This window comes from Lissotriton helveticus, chromosome 12 (assembly GCF_964261635.1).
Source record: "Lissotriton helveticus chromosome 12, aLisHel1.1, whole genome shotgun sequence".
NCBI classification, from domain to species: Eukaryota; Metazoa; Chordata; class Amphibia; order Caudata; family Salamandridae; genus Lissotriton; species Lissotriton helveticus.
Genome location: NC_136073.1, coordinates 402724480 through 402743563, shown reverse-complemented (window position 1 = coordinate 402743563; position 19084 = coordinate 402724480). Strand labels below are relative to the sequence as shown.

The 19084-nt window shown below is 44.1% G+C and overlaps 1 protein-coding gene across 4 annotated transcripts in view; it reads right to left on the bottom strand.

Annotated features, from left to right (window-relative positions):
• CYLD (CYLD lysine 63 deubiquitinase) overlaps positions 1-19084 on the bottom strand; it is a 491869-nt gene that overhangs the window by 217473 nt on the left and 255312 nt on the right. For 2 of the 4 annotated variants that reach the window (XM_078670509.1, XM_078670506.1), the window contains one exon: positions 6065-6444. In XM_078670509.1, coding sequence (XP_078526635.1) covers positions 6065-6444 — 380 coding nt within the window. The remainder of the gene's footprint in view (positions 1-6064; positions 6445-19084) is intronic. The other 2 variants (XM_078670508.1, XM_078670507.1) reach the window with 1 other exon arrangement.

Here is a 19084-nt window from a genome sequence, read left to right as displayed (position 1 = left end):
TTTATGGTTGTCAGAAACGAAATCCCTTTTTGTCTATCCAGGGAGGTTAAACTCCTCCTCGCCTATTCGAGAAAGTTTCTAGTGAACTATGAGCTAGCTGGCACAGAAAACTTAAGTCTAATATCGTCAGTACAGACCTAGTTAACCTCAGTCCTACGTCTATACTACTGAAGATATTATTCCAATGCGCAGAGCCTATTGGGAATATAGGAACTACACTACAGCCCCTTCGGACTATCAGGAGGACTCACCTGTCCGGTGTGATATCGAGCCAGCGGCGGAGGTCATCTTGAAGGGCAAGACTAGGAGGATGTGAAGGCTGAGGCTGCAGAGGGGGGTGATGGACTGACCCGACCTCTGGCTGCCCAACCCACTGGAAGGGAAAGAGCCACACCCTCGGCTGCGCTGAGGTTGCTGAACCTGTGCGGTCTTGTGGCTGAGATAGAGCTGGCACAGCAGAAAACCCTTCTGTAGCCACGAAAGTAGCAAAAGGCAGACTGGAGATAGTCGACTGAGAGGCCCAATGACTTGGCCGTAACCCACAAGTCCTTATACCGCGCCGCGGTCATGTCTGCCTTTTTAACCAGGGTGCCGTCGAGCAGTCGCTCTGCCTAGTGAGTTGGTCGTGACAAGACCACAATGGACGGCAAACTTTGATGTGTTCCTCCCGTCTGATACTGCTTGGGAGAGGATTGCCCAGGCCTCCCCCTGGACCTGTGGCAGCACTTGAACAACAGTTTCCCACAGTGTGTGAGAATAGCAGCCCAAAAGCATTGGGTGATCACAGAGTGCAATGCAAGGCTTGCAGAAGAAAAACGTTCCTTACCCCAACTGTCCAGTCTCCTGAATTCCCTATCCGGGGGAGCAGAAGGTAATGCACCATGGGAAGGAGAGGCTTGGACTACCAAGTGCTTCATGGTAGGGTGGGTAGTGAGGAAGTTTGGATTGCCGAAGCAGGGCGATGCAGGTGGGCAATTGTTTTGCTGGGCTTCATCCAGGTTGCCAGTAGGACATATGTAAAGGCCTTATTACCACTCCCATGCTGGTGACGGAACCGCTCCGTCACCAGCCTCGGTCGCGCTCTGCTGGTGAAAGGAGCGGTTCCGTCATGGCCCGCTCGGCGCTGATTTCGCGCCTGCGCTGCGCGTTCCATTGAGCGGGCGGGACCGTGACGGAACCGCTCCGTCACAAGCACAGCGCGCCCGAGGCTCGTGATGGAGCGGTTCCGTCACGAACATGGGAGTGCCACGCGGCCCCCTCCCCGCTAGCGCTGCGGCGGAATTGCCGCCGCAGCAAAGGGGTTAAAAGGCAGCAAGGCTTCCGAAGCAGAGAGACAGGGCTGTTGGACCTCTGTCAAGATATCAGTCTTGACTGCCAAAGAAGGGAGCTGGAGGACCTACCCGACCAATCTTCTATGTCTAGCCCTTCAGAAAAAGGCAGAGGAAACGACCTGGGACCTGTAGGTTTTGTCTGCATCGGTAGGAGCCAATCCGGCTCCAGGTAATCTGGAATTAGATGGTGCCGGAGCGGAACACAACGGAGCCCCCTCTGACACTGCAGGGCCCAAAGGTGCGCCGGTAGGGTCAGGCCGCCCAAATGGGAGGCACATGGCGTCATAAAATTCTTTAAGTTGGGCGGGTGTCGCTCGGGCTACAGGAAAAGCAGGGAAGAACGGAGCTGCCCCGGGAGAAGGTTCAGAAGAATGAGACCTTGAACGCCAAGGCTCCTCCATTACGTCAGCCGATGAACGAGGAGAAGTTGAAGCATGCCTTGACTTCTTGTGTTTCCTATGCCTCTTAGCTGATCAACCAGACAACTTTGAGTGGGAGGGCGGGACTTGGGACTCCCAGAGCAGTGCCAGGACCTTCCTCTCAACCAGGACCGTGAACGAGACCTCATAGGAATCGTGAGATGTGGTGGCGAGTGCCGGGCCGCAAGTAGCTTTAGGGGTCATTCCTTCAAAGTTATCTGAGCCAAGGCCCGGCAGTCGCGGGATGACTTCAAGTTGTGCTTGAGCTCCAGGCATCAGAGGCAAAATAGGTGTGGCTCCGTCACCTACATGGCGCAGTGACAGGCGTCAGACAGTTTGAATCCAGAAGTCTTCTTAGACATGATGGAAAAAGGTCTACTCGCCATAAAGGGGGGGTCGTCAAAACATAAAAAAAAGTCTGTCAAAAAGTCACAGAAAGATAGCTCTCTTCACGGATCAGTGCTTGACTCTTGGTGAAAGATAAGAACTGACGTTATGGAGCCTATATAGGAGATGTGGGCATCACTACGGCGACAACTACATCATGCAGAGCCAACTGATACCACATACAGGCGAGCAGGAGTATTGCTTTGAAGAAAACGCCTGGGAAATTCAAAGGTAAGGAATCTGCGGCTAGATGTCTCTTTCAGATGTATTATTTAAAGCAAGTATCCTCCAACACACGTCTTTGCCCTTTGAATACTATTTATTTTCAGAAACTAGGCCTCTTCATCAATGAAGTGCAAAGGCAAAATGATAACTGTTTTTCAACACCTAGAGCATGAAAGTCCCAAATAAAACCTAGAAAATTACAAACCTGGAAACCATTCTCTGGATCATTTTGTCTCCTGTAGATGGAGCAGGCCTTAGCACATGTTTTTCTGGTCCTTTTTGTTTTCTACAGACCAATGAAGGCTGGTTGTTTAGATGAGTAATTCATCGGACAAACACTCAACTCACACATTCACATGCGCACACACACACACACACACACACTGAAACCCATTCATTCACAAGCACACATCCACGCACATGCACCCACTCATTTATTCACAAGTACACACAGGCACACCTACTCTCACCTATCCATTCACAAAGACACACATGCATATACTCACAACCATCCATTCAAACACCCATTCACAGCATACACACGCAAATACATATATATTCATAATCACACACAAACACATACACATATATACCAAAACATTCAGAAAAGCAGTTACTGGGTTGCATGCATGAAAGTGGATTAATGGGTGGCAGGACAGAGCAGGAGGCTTCAGAAAGGGAAGAAGCAAAGAAAAGATTCCACCACCTCCTCTTATTGGCCAACCTTGCTACGAGACCGCAAATGACAAGATGACCTTTCCTAACTAGCCAAAGAGTGTGGTGGGGTCACTGAGACTTGCTGATCCAACCCCACTTAGTGACGAGTTGGGAAAGAGTAGTGTAAGGAGTCATTGATAGAAATTCAACCCTGGGCACTTCAAGGCTTAAACCGGAGTCACCCATGGCTGACTATCAGTGCAGCTCCCACTTGTCATGAGGGAGGAGGTTCCTTGTAGGGCTGTGGTTGTCAAAGCCCTCATTGCTGTTAGATCTGAAGCCTGGCTAACCATGGCTCAGTCTACCAGGCACTTCAGCATTAGTACATGTAAAGAGCCGCGATACTCTGACATAATGAGTGTCTGTAAGGCTGACCTTTGTTTAGCTTCACAGACACTTGTCATGCTTTGGGAAAAAGAGGTCTGAAGCCCCAGCACCCTTACTGACGGCCCACAACTACTCCAGACTGTAGGCATGAATATTAACCTAATGACATAAAATACCTCAAGAGAACATCATAGTGAGTCATTCAAAACATTGCATTGGGAGACAAACTCAAATTACAATTTGAGAAAAGCAGTTTACTTGTGGCACACAAGTTCACAACAATTGTAATATGCATAATTTAATTTTGCCTGACATCCTTATGTACTTCGGGTACATTGTACATAAATTATTTAACTTTGTCAACTGTAATTATTGATCGACTACTAAGCAGTCTTGGAAAATGGTTTAATGTATCTGTTGCTGATGTCAGGTCATTAGTGGCATATGTGTATCTCTTTTTCACATTATTGTCTGTAAAACAGAGCAACAAAAAATTTTTGCAATATTGTTGCATAAGACCTATTGAGGTAAGGTAAACTGCCAACACGGGAATCATTCAAGAAAAGAAATTATAACATTTAAGTTATTTGCAGATGTCCTTGGGTGACATCTTAGATAAATTGATATCAATTTGAAACAATAAGGAGTTGAATGAATCACAAATACCGGCGTAAATGCTTTTTAAAGTTACAAATTATATTAGATTCAAACAGATAAGTGATGGAACGCCATGATAATGACAACATATATAATACATTGACAATGTGTTGTCCAACAAAGCTTCATACTGTTGCTCCTTCACATTTGTCAATGTACTGAAGATCCACTCTAGTGAAAACACAAGAATGTCCGTCTTTGTATTATAACAAAACTTGGAAAGGTAAAAAAAATTGCCCAAAGGAGAGAGATTATTATTATTATTATGTATCTTGTAGAGCGAACGGCTACCCCCAACGGGAGTGTCCTGGCGCTGACAGCGGTTACAAAGAGAGAGGTGGGATGAGTAGGTTGGAGTCAGCGAGGTGCTAAGAGAGATTAAAGAGCCATGTCTTCAAGGATTTCTGGAAGCTAGACTCCGAGTTGGCTTTTCTGATATGTACGGGTAAGGAGTTCCAGAGGATCGTGGTTTTGAGGGGGGATGACCGCCCACAGATTCTAGCTTTGGCAAAACGAGGGGTGAAGAGGAGTTCAAGATGATTGGATCTTAGATTCCTTGTTTGATGGGATTTATGGATTATTTTCTGTAGATAATGGGGGCCATCTCAGTTTATTGCCCTGTAAGCAAGGGTGAGTGCTTTGAATTCCGTTAGTTTTTTTACAGGCAGCCAGTGCAGGCTACGTAGATGTGGGGAAATGTGATGCCTGAGCGGGACATTTCTGATGAGCCTTGCAGCTGCATTCTGTACTGTTTGCAGTTTCCCGAACAGGTAGGCTGGTAGGCCCTGATATAGACTGTTGGCGTAGTCCAGTTGTGATGTGATAAGTGCGTGGACAGGCTGTTTGTTGATGTTTCGGCCTCATATGTTGTGAATCCACAAGACCATCTTCAGAATCCCAATATTTAAAGATGATGCATGAAAGACCCCACTACAAGTAATAACAAAGGACCAAAAGATAAAGAATTAAGAACTAATGCCTGTTTAAAGCGTTATATACCTGTTGTGGATAAAAAAGAAACTTGACTCTGAAACTTTGGATATGGCTTCGTAAAAGAAAAGGAACCATCACCTAAGTTAAAAACAGGTTACTAAAATCATGCTCCATGGAAATTACATCCAAGAGAAGAAAAAGGCCTTGTGCAGCTAAGATGTGTACTAGAATTGCCAAACCTTTTCGAGACAAAGAAAAAAACAGTCTCACAAGTGTGCCTGACAAGAGATATATCGGTCTTTGTGATTCATTAGACACTTTACTGTTTCAAATTTATAACAACTTCTATACAATGTCACCCAAGGACATCCGCAACTAAATTAGATGTTATAATTTTGATTTATGTATTGATTCCTTTGTTGGCAATTTACCTCATCTAATTTTCGATAGCCAAGCCCACTTAGGAATATTGGGTTACCCTTTTGCACACTATACAGACCTATTGAGGGCACACCAAGAACTTACAAGGGTTTATAACCTGTCATTTCTTACTATTGATTGGCTTAATTGTCACTCTTATTTTCTTGCTTCATATTTAATGGCTTTCTTTCACCAAACCTGTCCATCTTGTGTTTGTCCCTGCCTCACAACATAGCCTCTTTATCATCTCTGTGACTTACTGGCTTCTATCCTCGCTGATCAAATTTAGGAAGCTTCTGTTTTGCAATTATTTGAATAAAGACACTGAAATTTAGAAGTCTCTCTTACAAACATTGTGAAATGTCTAGCCTAGCCATGAAGATGGCCATGGAGCACAGCCAGAAAACATGTTGTTGGGTCTATGTCTATCTGAATAATATAAAACAAGTTTATTAAAGAAGAAACTCTGTACTTTTGAAATTTTATTCTATGTTTATAGGCAGAGTGCATCTTCAAAAATCTTCATATTGAATTGCTCAACCACTGAATTTAGCATGCTTAAGAACTATAAATATTAGCACATAAAAAATAAAAGATACTAGAAACTTCAAATGAAGAACAGTTTTGCATGTCATTTATATTAATTACCAGTTCCAGGCCCGCCAATACTTCATTTACCCCAGGTGGTTGACCAATCCAGCGAATCACTCCATAGAAGGGTGGGTTCTCTTTAACTTCAGCCAATGAGCCCACTTCTAAACCATGCAAGTTTGTGAGAGGCACAGGAGCTACCAGACTATCTTGGATTGAGGCATTGCCCAATTCTCCAATGACAGACTGAACAGATAAGGAAAGAGGTGTATGCCCCATTGTTCCATTTGTGCCTGACATTTTGGATAGACTGAAAGGGAGAGAATGGAATCTGTTTTCACTGGATATACTGTTTGATGTAGTTGGATGCAGAGGAGGCGAACTGTGACTGAATCCTGGAGATGTGTCTACAATAGATTTTGAAGGCTCATCAGCAACTATAAAAACAAACAAAAACAGAACATGAATGTTGGGATGTTGCCAAAGAAACCACAATTATGCTTCTAACATTAGACCTTTAGAGTACATAGGGACTTTCGTTTCATCTTACATTCAAAATGCACTGTCAATGTATTATTAATTAAAAGTGCATGGTTTCAAGGTACTGATAAAGCAACTGCCACAATAATTCACATAACAGTTAAAGCACTGTATAACTATGTTCCTTCAAAACAATACAGTTGTGCTGCCCTCCACGCCCACAGGATATATGTACGGAGGATGAAAAAATCAGGTCACATATACAGATATGTCCATTATATTTGAAGGCAATTACTCAAGTATTAACACAGTATAATATTTGGGCACAATGCATTTATTATCTGTTTAAGTTTCTCACAAAAAAAACCTGGGTAGCAAAGTGCTTGCTCCATTCAAGGGGATCCCCACAACACAAGTAAGTAAAAATATAGTTCACAGGTAAGAAAAGCGGAAAGCAATAACTGAAATATAACAAGCATTTACAATGCAATAGGTCTCGCAGTTGTTAGAGTTTAAGCTATTGGCATTGTAAATGGCAATGTCTTTTATTTATGTGTTGGTTTTTAAAACATAAATGAAAGGCATTGTCATTTACAATGCCAATAGGTTAAACTCTCGCAAATGCGAGACCTATTGCATTGCAAATGCTTTTTTTTATGTAGTTGTCTGTGAAGTTCCACTTGCAAGTCATGGAGCACGCCCAGGTCAAGCAGAATCTGTGGTGTTTCTAGACAACTGAAACAGCCAATTGTTTTATGGCCATTTCTTGCAGGGGCTTCACAAAAAACAACCACGAGGACTGACAGGGGAGACCCCTCAGCAATCCTGCATATTAATGTTTTAGGAGAAAAGATAGTTGCAAAAAAATACTAGGAGTGACCGTCTGGACAAGATTGGACAAAACCAAAGAAAAACAGCAGTCTTTTCCACGTTTGGGGTGTCTTTAAAGCCCTAGCCTAGCAACATTTTAACTGCACTCTGCATCTGCACTCTAAATCTGCACTCTGCACTCTGAATCTTGAATCTGCACGCTGCACTCTGCACTCTGAATCTTGAATCTGCACGCTGCACTCTGCATCTTGAATCTGCACGCTGCACTCTGCACTCTGCATCTTGAATCTGCACGCTGCACTCTGCACTCTGCATCTTGAATCTGCACGCTGCACTCTGCATCTTGAATCTGCACGCTGCACTCTGCATCTTGAATCTGCACGCTGCACTCTGCATCTCGAATCTGCACGCTGCACTCTGCATCTTGAATCTGCACGCTGCACTCTGCATCTTGAATCTGCACGCTGCACTCTGCATCTTGAATCTGCACGCTGCACTCTGCATCTTGAATCTGCACGCTGCACTCTGCACTCTGCATCTTGAATCTGCACGCTGCACTCTGCACTCTGAATCTTGAATCTGCACGCTGCACTCTGCACTCTGAATCTTGAATCTGCACGCTGCACTCTGCACTCTGAATCTTGAATCTGCACTCTGCACTCTGAATCTTGAATCTGCACGCTGCACTCTGAATCTTGAATCTGCACGCTGCACTCTGAATCTTGAATCTGCACGCTGCACTCACACTCTGCATTCTGAATCTGCACTCTCAATCTTGCACTCTCAATCTTGCACTCACACTCTGCACTCACACTCTGCACTCACACTCTGCACTCACACTCTGCACTCACACTCTGCACTCACACTCTGCACTCACACTCTGCACTCTGCACTCACACTCTGCACTCACACTCTGCACTCACACTCTGCACTCACACTCTGCACTCACACTCTGCACTCACACTCTGCACTCACACTCTGCACTCACACTCTGCACTCACAATCTGCACTCACAATCTGCACTCACAATCTGCACTCTCAATCTGCACTCACAATCTGCACTCACAATCTGCACTCACAATCTGCACTCACAATCTGCACTCACAATCTGCACTCACAATCTGCACTCTCAATCTGCACTCTCAATCTGCACTCTGCACTCACAATCTGCACTCACAATCTGCACTCACAATCTGCACTCACAATCCGCACTCACAATCTGCACTCTGCACTCTCAAACTGCACTCTCAAACTGCACTCTCAAACTGCACTCTCAAACTGCACTCTCAAACTGCACTCTCAAACTGCACTCTGTAAGTGTGCTTACCCCTCTTCTAGTGCACTTCCTCAGAGGTAAGAAGCACTATATACATTCAGCTACAATACAATACACGCCTTTCGCGAAATTATTTTCTTCCTTTGGTCGTCTGCCCTGGACTATATATATATAGATATATATATATACTACGTGTAGAAAACAAAAAAAAGCTTAGCACAAAAAAGAGACAGGACGCTTTATTACAGTTTTATAAACATCAACTCTATCGACTGTTAACACCTCCCTAAACCCAAACAGGAAATCACGATGATCATCACAAAATATGTAATTGCGCAGACAAAGCTTGAGAATACTTTCATCGTTAATAGCCCATAGCCAACAGCAAGATCTCAAATACTCTGTACCCAACAATACCTAGGGTACACTGCTAGATTGATTTAGTATGGCACTGGAAGGGGAGGTGTGTGTACGAGGCCTATCATACTGTCTTCATAAATGTAAAAAGCCTACCTGTTGTGCTGTTCGGTAACTTTGCCCTACGGCTCCGAGAATATTTGCTGAAAGAACAAGCGGGAGGCGGCTCGGGCGCAGCACGTCTTCCGGAGACGTGCTCGTCCACAGAGCTGAGTCGGCTCGTGCACAGGCCAGTAGCGGCTCGTGCAAAGCCTAAACTCCCTTGCCAGTGAACACGGCGACTATAGAACTCGCTGGCGGGAGCGCTTCGCGCTCCAACGCCAGCTTGACCTAAAAAGCAGGGAAAAAACGGAGTGCATAAAAGTAACATCATACATAAAAAAGCAAAGGTGGAAAGGATCTATTATGTGACTATGTTCTATAATTGCTGGCAGTAAGCAAATGATACAGATAATCAGGCAGTGAGGAGGAGGTGCCAGCAATTCCATAGCAAAACAATTGCTCATCTGCACACAGCTAATATGTACAGCATTATTTCACACCAACATTAGCCACACAGCCTTCCTTGAGGAAGGCTGTAACCCACTAGCTGGTCACAATCTTTTAGATGCAATACATGCACTATTGCAAATAGGATTAGGGCTGGACAAACGCTTTTTGCAAAAATATATGAACAAGATTGAATCCGCCTTTTTATATTTTTAAATGCATGCTGGCTGCATCCCAGCTAAATTAAAAATAAATCTGCTTAAAGGATGGACTAGAAAGAAATGCAAATTCCATGCTCAAACACAGGCAACCCTCAGTGGTATCATTATTAGTGTTCGGTATTAGCTGAAGCCAGCTAATCATAACCGCTGTAACTGCATTTGTTTCAGAAATTCTAACTGGCTCATCTCAATTTAACAGATTGTATTTCTGTGATTGGCTCCTAGGCAGCCATTTAGAAAGGAGCAGTCCCTGTCTGCTGCTTCTTATCACACACTGTTAATTTCATAATTTACCTGAACCAGCGACTAAACCCCCACATATCCCACAGGGCCCACGCTCAGCCCAGCTCTCTCTCTTAGAAGTACCCCGCATCAGGACAATCAGAACAGGAGGACGTTCCTTCTACCTCGCAACCACCACCTGGAACGCCCTACTCATCCACATCAGACAAACCTCCTACCATCCCAGCTTCACGAAGGAACTGAAGACTTGGTTTTTTTAATCCACCTCACCAGCACACGCTACACTCCATCCCCCCCCCCACCCCCTCCCCACAACCCCAACAGGGCCTTGAGACCCTAACGGATGAGTAGCTGCACTTTATAAACTTCGATTGATTGATTGAGAACAGACACTGTACCAATTTTGCAGCAATTTTTGGCCCACTCAGACATTCCAGTTTTCAGTGCCCAGGTGCCAGAGTGAAACCTGAAAACAGAAGATTAGTGCAGAGAAAAGATTGTGCTTTCTACAGAAAAACAATCAAATTCCCCCAACCCTAATTATTAACTGTAATGCATTTGCTACCACAGCATGGGCAGCACAGGCATGGGCCGCCTATCTCAAACAGCATTGTTTATGTACCTTTCCTAAATAATGGTCTCCATTGGCCCATTTCTCCTTTAACACCAGCAAGCCCTCTTGACTGGCTAATAAAGCAAAAGAAGTATGGCTCCAGAGAATTATATATTTTTGTCGATTGAGATGAATTTCCCTGTTACCAGGGAGCAGTTCTGCAACGAAATCTGAACAGAGAAAACACTCTTACATTTAGTTGACTCTTGTTTTAGCCACTATCAGGATCATTTCAGGGCAGACGAAGCTAAGATTTTAAAAATTTCTCAGACTTCCAAATATCTATTGTGAAAGGAGTTTATTATAGAGCTACATATTCAAAATCCAGGGGGTGCACAATCCAGACAAAAATAGTCTCTCTCTTAACAAAAACAAAAAAGTCTGAATAACAAGTTACTTTACGCTGGTAATGCTCATTCTGGGGGATACTGTATCTAACCGCAGATTCATCACCTCCGAATTTCCCACAGATGCCAGACTGGATCAGGAGACTTTATTCATAACAGAGCTCCCATGCGCTACTAGGTAGCATTGTGAGGCTCCATTTTAAAAAGAGCCCATTACACAGAACGTGGAGTTGGGAGGGCAGTGAAGTATGTGAAGTTAGATAGAGTATCCACCAGAAGGAGAGTTACGGAAGGAAAGTAAATTGTTTTTCTGGTGGATACTTCTAATTGCATATTCCTCACCTTAGAGTGGATACAATAGCAGTACCCCCCAAAAGAGCTCAGAAGAAAAAGGCTTGCCCGCGGGACATGACTGTCAAGGCAGAAGTGCTTCTCGAACTTGTGTACTGATGCCCACGTAGAAGCTAGGCATATGTCAAGGGCAGGACCTCCGTGTGCCAACATAGTGGTAGCAGCTTTGGCCCTGTTGGAATGGGCTCACACAACATTCCGAAACTGCGTCTTGGCCAGCGCATTATAGATCTTCCTGGAGAGGAGTATCCACCTTGACACGCTCCTCTTTTGCACAGCAGTCCATTTCCTTGCTTAAAAGAACCCCTCAGAAAGCAGATAATCTACTCAGTGGTCCTTGGTACGATCAATGTAAAACATTCTAGACTTATTGGGGTCCAACTGATGGATCCTCGCCTCTTCTGAGGGGTGAAGGAGTGAGGGACAAATAATGCTGGCAGAGTGATGAACAGCCCAATGAAGAAAGTTTTTACAACTTTAAGTAAGGAGGTTCCTTTTTTAAGTACCTGTATTTAACTCAGCGACAAGCTGACACAATTGCAACAAGGAACACAGCATTCAAGATCAGGAGATGCAGCAAGCAAACATACATTGGCTCAAAGGGTGCACACCGGAGGGATGTCAAGATCAAGTTTAAAACCAGCAGTTGTATCACAAACAGCTTGGGAGGAAACGTAGGTTAAACCTTTAAAAAAACCTCATCACAAGAGGTGATTTGAACAATGAAGACTGGTCTGGCAAATGTAGAAAACCTTGTTAGTCAAAACACAAAAGACTTATAGAGGGTCAATGTAGCAAACACAACATCATGTTATAAATTTGTTCCAGCGTTTGTCATAAATGAATTTTGTGGAGGGGAGCATGGCAGCTAGGATGACATCCATCACTTCAAGAGGCAAATTAAATGCAGTCAATTGATGCTGCTCACTCTTCACACATGTAGCTGTAGTGTGTGTAGATTAGGGTGCATCTTGCAAATGGCAGCTTGCTCAGAGGACAGATAATCACAAAGAATTTAAAAATACTAGTTTCTCATGGCTCAAGCCGGGAACACTAGGATGACTTGGGCTTGGTCGTTCGTGCACTTCCTAAGAATCCAGGGCATGAAAGGTAGCACACGTGAAATTCAGTGGTGCTGCATGCCATTTGCTCTTTCAGCTCATAAAGACCAAAGTTGACTATCCCATTCAACTGCTGCTCCATTCTTTTTTCTGTCTTAACTGACAGCAGTGACATAATAGTCCCAGCAGCTTTCTTCACAACCATATGCCTTATTATTTTCTAGTGTCCTTTCCAAAGTAGTGGCTCTTTTACCAACTGCCTCCTAAAGCAATCATAGTCCTCAAAGAAGATGGAAAGTGGCTTGATCCACTGCAATGTACTTGTGATAGTTGAAGCCCACTCCAGCATCATTCCGCTATGAAGATTCTGTAAACCTTCCAATGCAGCCAGCCAAATGAAAAATCCTTTGATGGGCATGGTCATTAAACAGATCCAATTGGTTGCCACAAAACATCCCAGTCACCACTTGAAAAATACCATTGAGTCAGTTCTGGAAGCCATTTTCTAAATAACCAAATGTACTACTAGCTAATTTTACATATATACAGAATCCCATAACAGAATAGGACATACACGCCCTAATAAACACAGTTCAATCAAATGCACACATTCTAGTCCTGTATTGAAATAAAAGGAAGAAACTGAGAGTTATGCAATTACATTATTACAGTTTAAGGTATATCCAAGTAATTGAACAAAATAGACCTTTGTATGTAGCAAATGGATTTTTTTTATTTTAAACACTTGTCAATAAGCCAACAACAATAAGAATCTTTAAATCTACCCGGGTTGAAAATGGTCTCTAAATCATAATAAAAAAGCAGTCTATCATGCTGTTTAGTGCAGAAATCGATCGGATTTTAGCGAAGGACAGGGATAACAGTATCATTAAATGAAAAAGACAAAATTGCATGCAAGCCAGAAAAAAAATAATAACATGAACATAAAGAGATACAACGAACCACAAGGTAAACAAACATCAAATAAGGAATGCTAGGTTTGTCAAAAAAATAGAAGAGAAATAAAAAAACATTGAGATCGGGAAGGAAAGAAAAAAGGCAAGTGGAAAAATCTTTTTTCAAACACTTCCACAGTGGAAAATGTGAAAACCCCTTTCTCCAATTGAAGCAATATATCCAACAGAGCTTATTAATTCATGAGCAGAGACTACAAAATCAACATTCAGCAACTGGATTCAAAGAAACATCTACTGCACTGGAAGTTTTAACATTTCCAAAGTTGGCAACCGAAACAGCTGAAGGAATGTGGAAAACCAAATTTAGCATGGTGAAATTGGATCACCAATATAAGCTAAGCACTCATTTGTAGCAAACTATCTTTCTTGCTTCGTGAATAATAAATGCAATAAAGGTATGCAACATTTCACTGAACCAACCCAACACTACATTCTAGGCCTTTTTGTAGTGAAGTGCCCCTACAAATACACTAGGAGAGTTTCCTAAATTCCAAGATGGCAAACTATCAGTTGACAAAATGAAGTGATTTAACCTGGGATACTGATGCTCGCAAAAGAAAATATATATGCACAAGATGTAATGTAATGTAAAGAATATTTGTAGAGCGCACTGCAACCCGCCGGGTATCCTGGCGCTGAGAGACAAAAAGCCTGTTGCAGAGGGCAGAAATGGCATTATACTCTGGGAAAGAGCCAAGTTTTAATTTTCTTTCTGAACGGCAGAACATCTTTCATCTGCCGCAGCTCCGTGGGTAGGCTATTCCGGAGCCTTGCGGCAGCAAAACTAAAAGCTCCCCCCCCAAATTTAGCATGGTGAAATTGGATCACCAATATCAGCTAAGCACTCATTTGTAGGAAACGATCTTTCTTGCTTCGTGAATAACAAATGCAATAAAGGTATGCAACATTTCACTGAACCAACCCAACACTACATTCCTACATTATAGGACTTTTTGTAGTGAAGTGCCCCTACAAATACACTAGGAGAGTTTCCTTAATTCCAAGATGGCAAACTATCAGTTGACAAAATAAAGTGATTTAACCTGGGATACTGATGCTCGCAAAAGAAAATATACATGCACAAGATGTAATGTAATGTAAAGAATATTTGTAGAGCGCACTGCGCGGCTGGTGACATTTGAAATTGGTGGGGCGTAAAATTGGCGTTGGAGAAAACATACAGGAACAAACACCACACTGTACCATACAACGAATAGAAACCAACCCCACATCAAAACTAATGCAGCGCGCTATGTGAAAGTGAACTCAGCATGTTCATAAAGTGATCACATATTTTAGAAAATGTTCTTTTCGTGAAACCATCATGCAGTGTTAGAGGCTTAGCTTATGAGTAGCTTCAAATAGAATGAAAACAGGTATTACAGCAAATTTTGCCTGCAGCGGGCACCAATGCATTGTATATTCCATACCTTGCAAATACATATACAGGGTAAATTTACGCGGTGAAAACTGCCTAGATTTGAAAATGTGGGACACTTTTTTTTTTCAGCTGCATCACGCTAATGAGGGCCACTTTCATTTTAATGCCCAGATCCAGATGTATTTGCTGTGCTAGTCCGACCCTGGCTATACAACGTATTCCGAGTGAATTTATCAATAAATAACACATGACTCAACCCCCAGTGGCTCCAATTGCCCTGTTGGTCCAGTGTCATCCGAACTGAGGGAGTTCTTGCCGGGTCGGAGGTGCACTCACCACATGGGAAGGAAGTCGGAACGGGAAACCAAGAATCAGGCGTGAGAGCTCTCACTGCACAGGAAATGGGGGATGGATTCAGCACTTTTTCACACCTTAGTATCTTTGCACCATGTAACAAAAGCATGTGTTCGATTGATTTGGCGCTAATGGGGAAGTGTGAAGTGTCTGAGGAATTCAGCACAGGACATGGGGTCCACCAAGTGTGCATGCTTGCCTCCTCGCTATTTATTTTATATATAAACGATCTCAGCTTAGAGCTCATCAAGTGCAACCCTGATGTTATGCACCAAAGTTAAACAGCGTCACCTTCCATGTACTCCTTTAGGCGGACGGAGCTGAATAAATCACCCACACACTCAAAGCCCTACGGTTCCTCGTTCGTTCGTTCATTCGCAGGTTGCATGGCAAAACTTGATTTAACAACTAATTTTGCCAAATCTTTCACAATGTCATGCGGCCCGAAGTGCACACGGCTCTTTCCTATTACAGTAGGTTAAACCACGCTACAGAGCACTAGCACTTTCTCTTACCGGGGGTCACTTTTAGCTCTACTGGCTGGGACCCCCAAACCACGCAGAATAGTCCAAAACTGTCGAGAGCTTTTGGTTCCCTCCTTAATTTACCATCTCCACCGCGTTGGAGGTTGCTTGTACCCAGTTACAAATATATTCCTTCCAGTGTACACCCTACACCTAATTGCAACCTACGGGTCTGGCATTTGGGGAATCAGTGAGCGGCAGATACTCCAAAGGGAAGAAAAACGTTTTTGTGGGAGGATTCCCGCAGTGCCCGTACCGACCTCTCACTTTGATTGCCAGTCGGTCCATCAACCCCCAGACTAGAGAGCTTCTTCTTCACCCCTCTGAAACCCGCCTCCGACTAGTCCTCCTTAACGAAATCCCCCCTCACTCCGAAGCCGGCAGACAGGCAACATTAAAATACTTATTTACATGCAATAATAATACATAATAAAATATTATATAAAACTTACCTTGGCTTCCCGCGCTGACTCCCGAGTCCTGAGAATGCAGACTCCCGACTCCCGCCGTCCTGGATTTTGAATGCGTCTGACGTGGTCTGGGCTCTCGTCAACAGGAAGGCTGCAGGCAGCCTCCCTCCCCTCCATCGCAGCCAGCGCTGATTGGTTTGGCCAGCTGCCCCAACCGCGTCATTTCTCTCAGTCTGTATGCTGCAGAACGGAGAGTGGGAGGTGGCAGGGGGGAGCTCTTTGCCCACTGTTGCTAATACTGTCTGTATTGGACAGCCTCTCAGGCTGTCTAAACAGTCAGTATTAACAACAGCAGTGGGCAAGCCACGCCCCCAAGCCACTCCCCCCTGCCCTGAGGCTCGAGTAACTCTCTAAACCAGGAAGTTCTGCTTTCTCGCCGTGCGAGAAGGCAGAAACAAATGGTAGTTATAAATAACTACCATTTGTTGGTTTCTGCCTTCTCGCAAGGCGAGAAAGCAGGGGTGGTGGCGCACAAACGCCCCCATGGAAGAACCGCCACTGCCGGCCGGGTATCCTGGCGCTGAGAGACAAAAAGCCTGTTGCAGAGGGCAGAAATGGCATTATACTCTGAGAAAGAGCCAAGTTTAAATTTTCTCTCTGAACGGCAGAACATCTTTCATCTGCCGCAGCTCCGTGGGTAGGCTATTCCGGAGCCTTGCAGCAGCAAAACTAAAAGCTTATCCCCCCCCCCCCCCCATCTTAGCTCTTCTGACCATAGGTACTTTCACCCAGTTAGCTGAAGAGCACCGAAGACTGCAAGTGGGAGCATACCAGCTAAATTTATTCTGCACCGGTATTGGCCCTAGACCGTGCAGTGCCTTAAACACGAAAAGGAGGGATCTGAAGTGAACCCTCTGCAGAATTGGGAGCCAATGAAGCTCCACAAGGGCCTGGGAGGAGGGGGACTGATGAGGCCTCATCAAAACCAGCTTGGCCGCTGCATTCTGGATTCTCCGCAGTCTCCCAATTAGATATTTGGGGGACTCCAGCAGCAAGGCATTGCAGTAATCTAACCTGCTCATGATGACACTCCTTACTACCAGTGCGTGAGTATGTATGGGAAGCATAGGGAGGATTTTCTTGAGGGCCCTGATAAGGGAAAAAAAGCTCCCAAGGGTCTTATTAACTTGATTTTCCAAAGTCAACTTCTCATTAAAACAGATTCCCAAATTGCAAACCGACCTAGAAGGTGCCAGCGGGGGATCGGCAGGAGTAGGCCAGAAGTCGGCTGGGAGAGTATATGACACTCTCCCATCTGCAATATAAAAGAGCTCTGTTTTATCTGCGTTAAATTGCAGGGAGTTGTTTCTCAGCCAGTTTACCACAATCTGCATACATGGAAGTTCTCCACAGTGGAGGACTGTTCTCCCTCCAAGTAGAGAATAAGCTGGGTGTCATCCGTATAATTTACTAGACCTACGCTGTGAGATTTAACGACATCCACCAAGGGGCGCATATAGGCATTAAATAGAATAGGGCTGATCGCAGAATCCTGTGGTACACCATGATGTATTGTGGTGAACTTAGACTGAAAAGGGGAAATGGCCACAGCCTGACATATGTCAGACAGATAGGATCGAAGCCACTTCTGAGCCAGGCCCACTACCCCCACTCCTCCCAATCATTCCAGGAGAACCTTGTGAATGACTGTGTCGAATGCGGCGGACAGGTCCAACAAGATCAATATAGCAGAATGACCCTTGTCCGCACACAGACGAAGATCGTCCAACACAGTCAGCAAGGCAGTCTCTGTCCCATGTCCTGGGCGTAAGCCGAATTACACGTTATCCTGTAAATTAATTACCTCCAGAAACTGGGAGAGTGCCCTGCTTACAAGGTGCTCAATGACCTTCACCGGATATGGAAGGAGTGAGATAGGCCTGCAATTTTTAAGACAGGCTGGGCCAAGCGACTTTTTTTTTTTAATAAGGGGGTTACAACTGCTTGCTTCCTACAGGAAGGGACCATCCCACTACTCAGGAATTGATCACATAGCTGTCTTAGCAGAGGGAACAGCTTGAAGCCTAATGCTTTCCAGATCCTATGGGGAATAGGGTCCAGTGATGAACCGGAGGAGATCCCTAGAGCCATCCGATTAAAGTCCTCCATCGAGGGAATATCAAAATGATCTAAAAGAGGCCTCTGATCCGAAGCTGTACTCTGTCCCTTCCAGTCCTCCTTCCTATCCTGTGGGGGACCACTAGCCCCATCAACTCTGCTATCCCCTTCCAACCCTTCAATGATTTTGCAGATCTTATCTTTAAAAAAGGCAGCCAGACTATCACAAAGTTCCTGCGAAGGGAGAATCTTATTTTTAGTGCAAGCGGGGCTGGCGATATCATTCATTATTTTGAATACGCTTTTGGAGCTGTTGGGTGTCTTCAGGATAACATCTGCAAAATGATGAATGCAATGAAAGAGCGCTTGCAAACCTGCAGCGCTATTATGTAAAAAGACTGTGTAAGATGGCTTCTGTTGTGGTCCCTTCTCAGACAAAGCAGAATGCTCACATCGTAAACTGAATGTAGTGGGCAAAGTGGCATTTGCAGAAGGATATTGAGCTATGCACAAACAATATGAAACATTTTGTACAACTGTGGAACTGTCCTAGTACAAGCCAGAGTCAATTAAAAGGAAAATACAATATTAGACCATAACCCAATTAATTAGTTTAGGAAGTACAGGTCAGCGTAGACCGCCCTGAATCAAGGATGCAATGATGCTATAGCTGCCGCAACGTAATTAACAAAACTGAAAAGAAGAAGGTAAAACATACCTTCTCTGATGAACACCACGAGGTGTTTCCTGTGAGAATATCGATTGTGTTTAGTATTTTGAGCACAATTTGCCCACTTGTTTCTTCATCTCTCAAACAAAAGAAGCATGCAGACGACTGGAACCTTTAGAATATGTTTCAAAAGTCGCTGGTGATTATCTGCTAAATATTCTAAAATAAGTGTTGAAACTTAATATATAAAGGAATTGTCAGCAGTGAATAATGAAACTATGGCCCTTATCCATTTCTCTAACTGTCATCTCCAT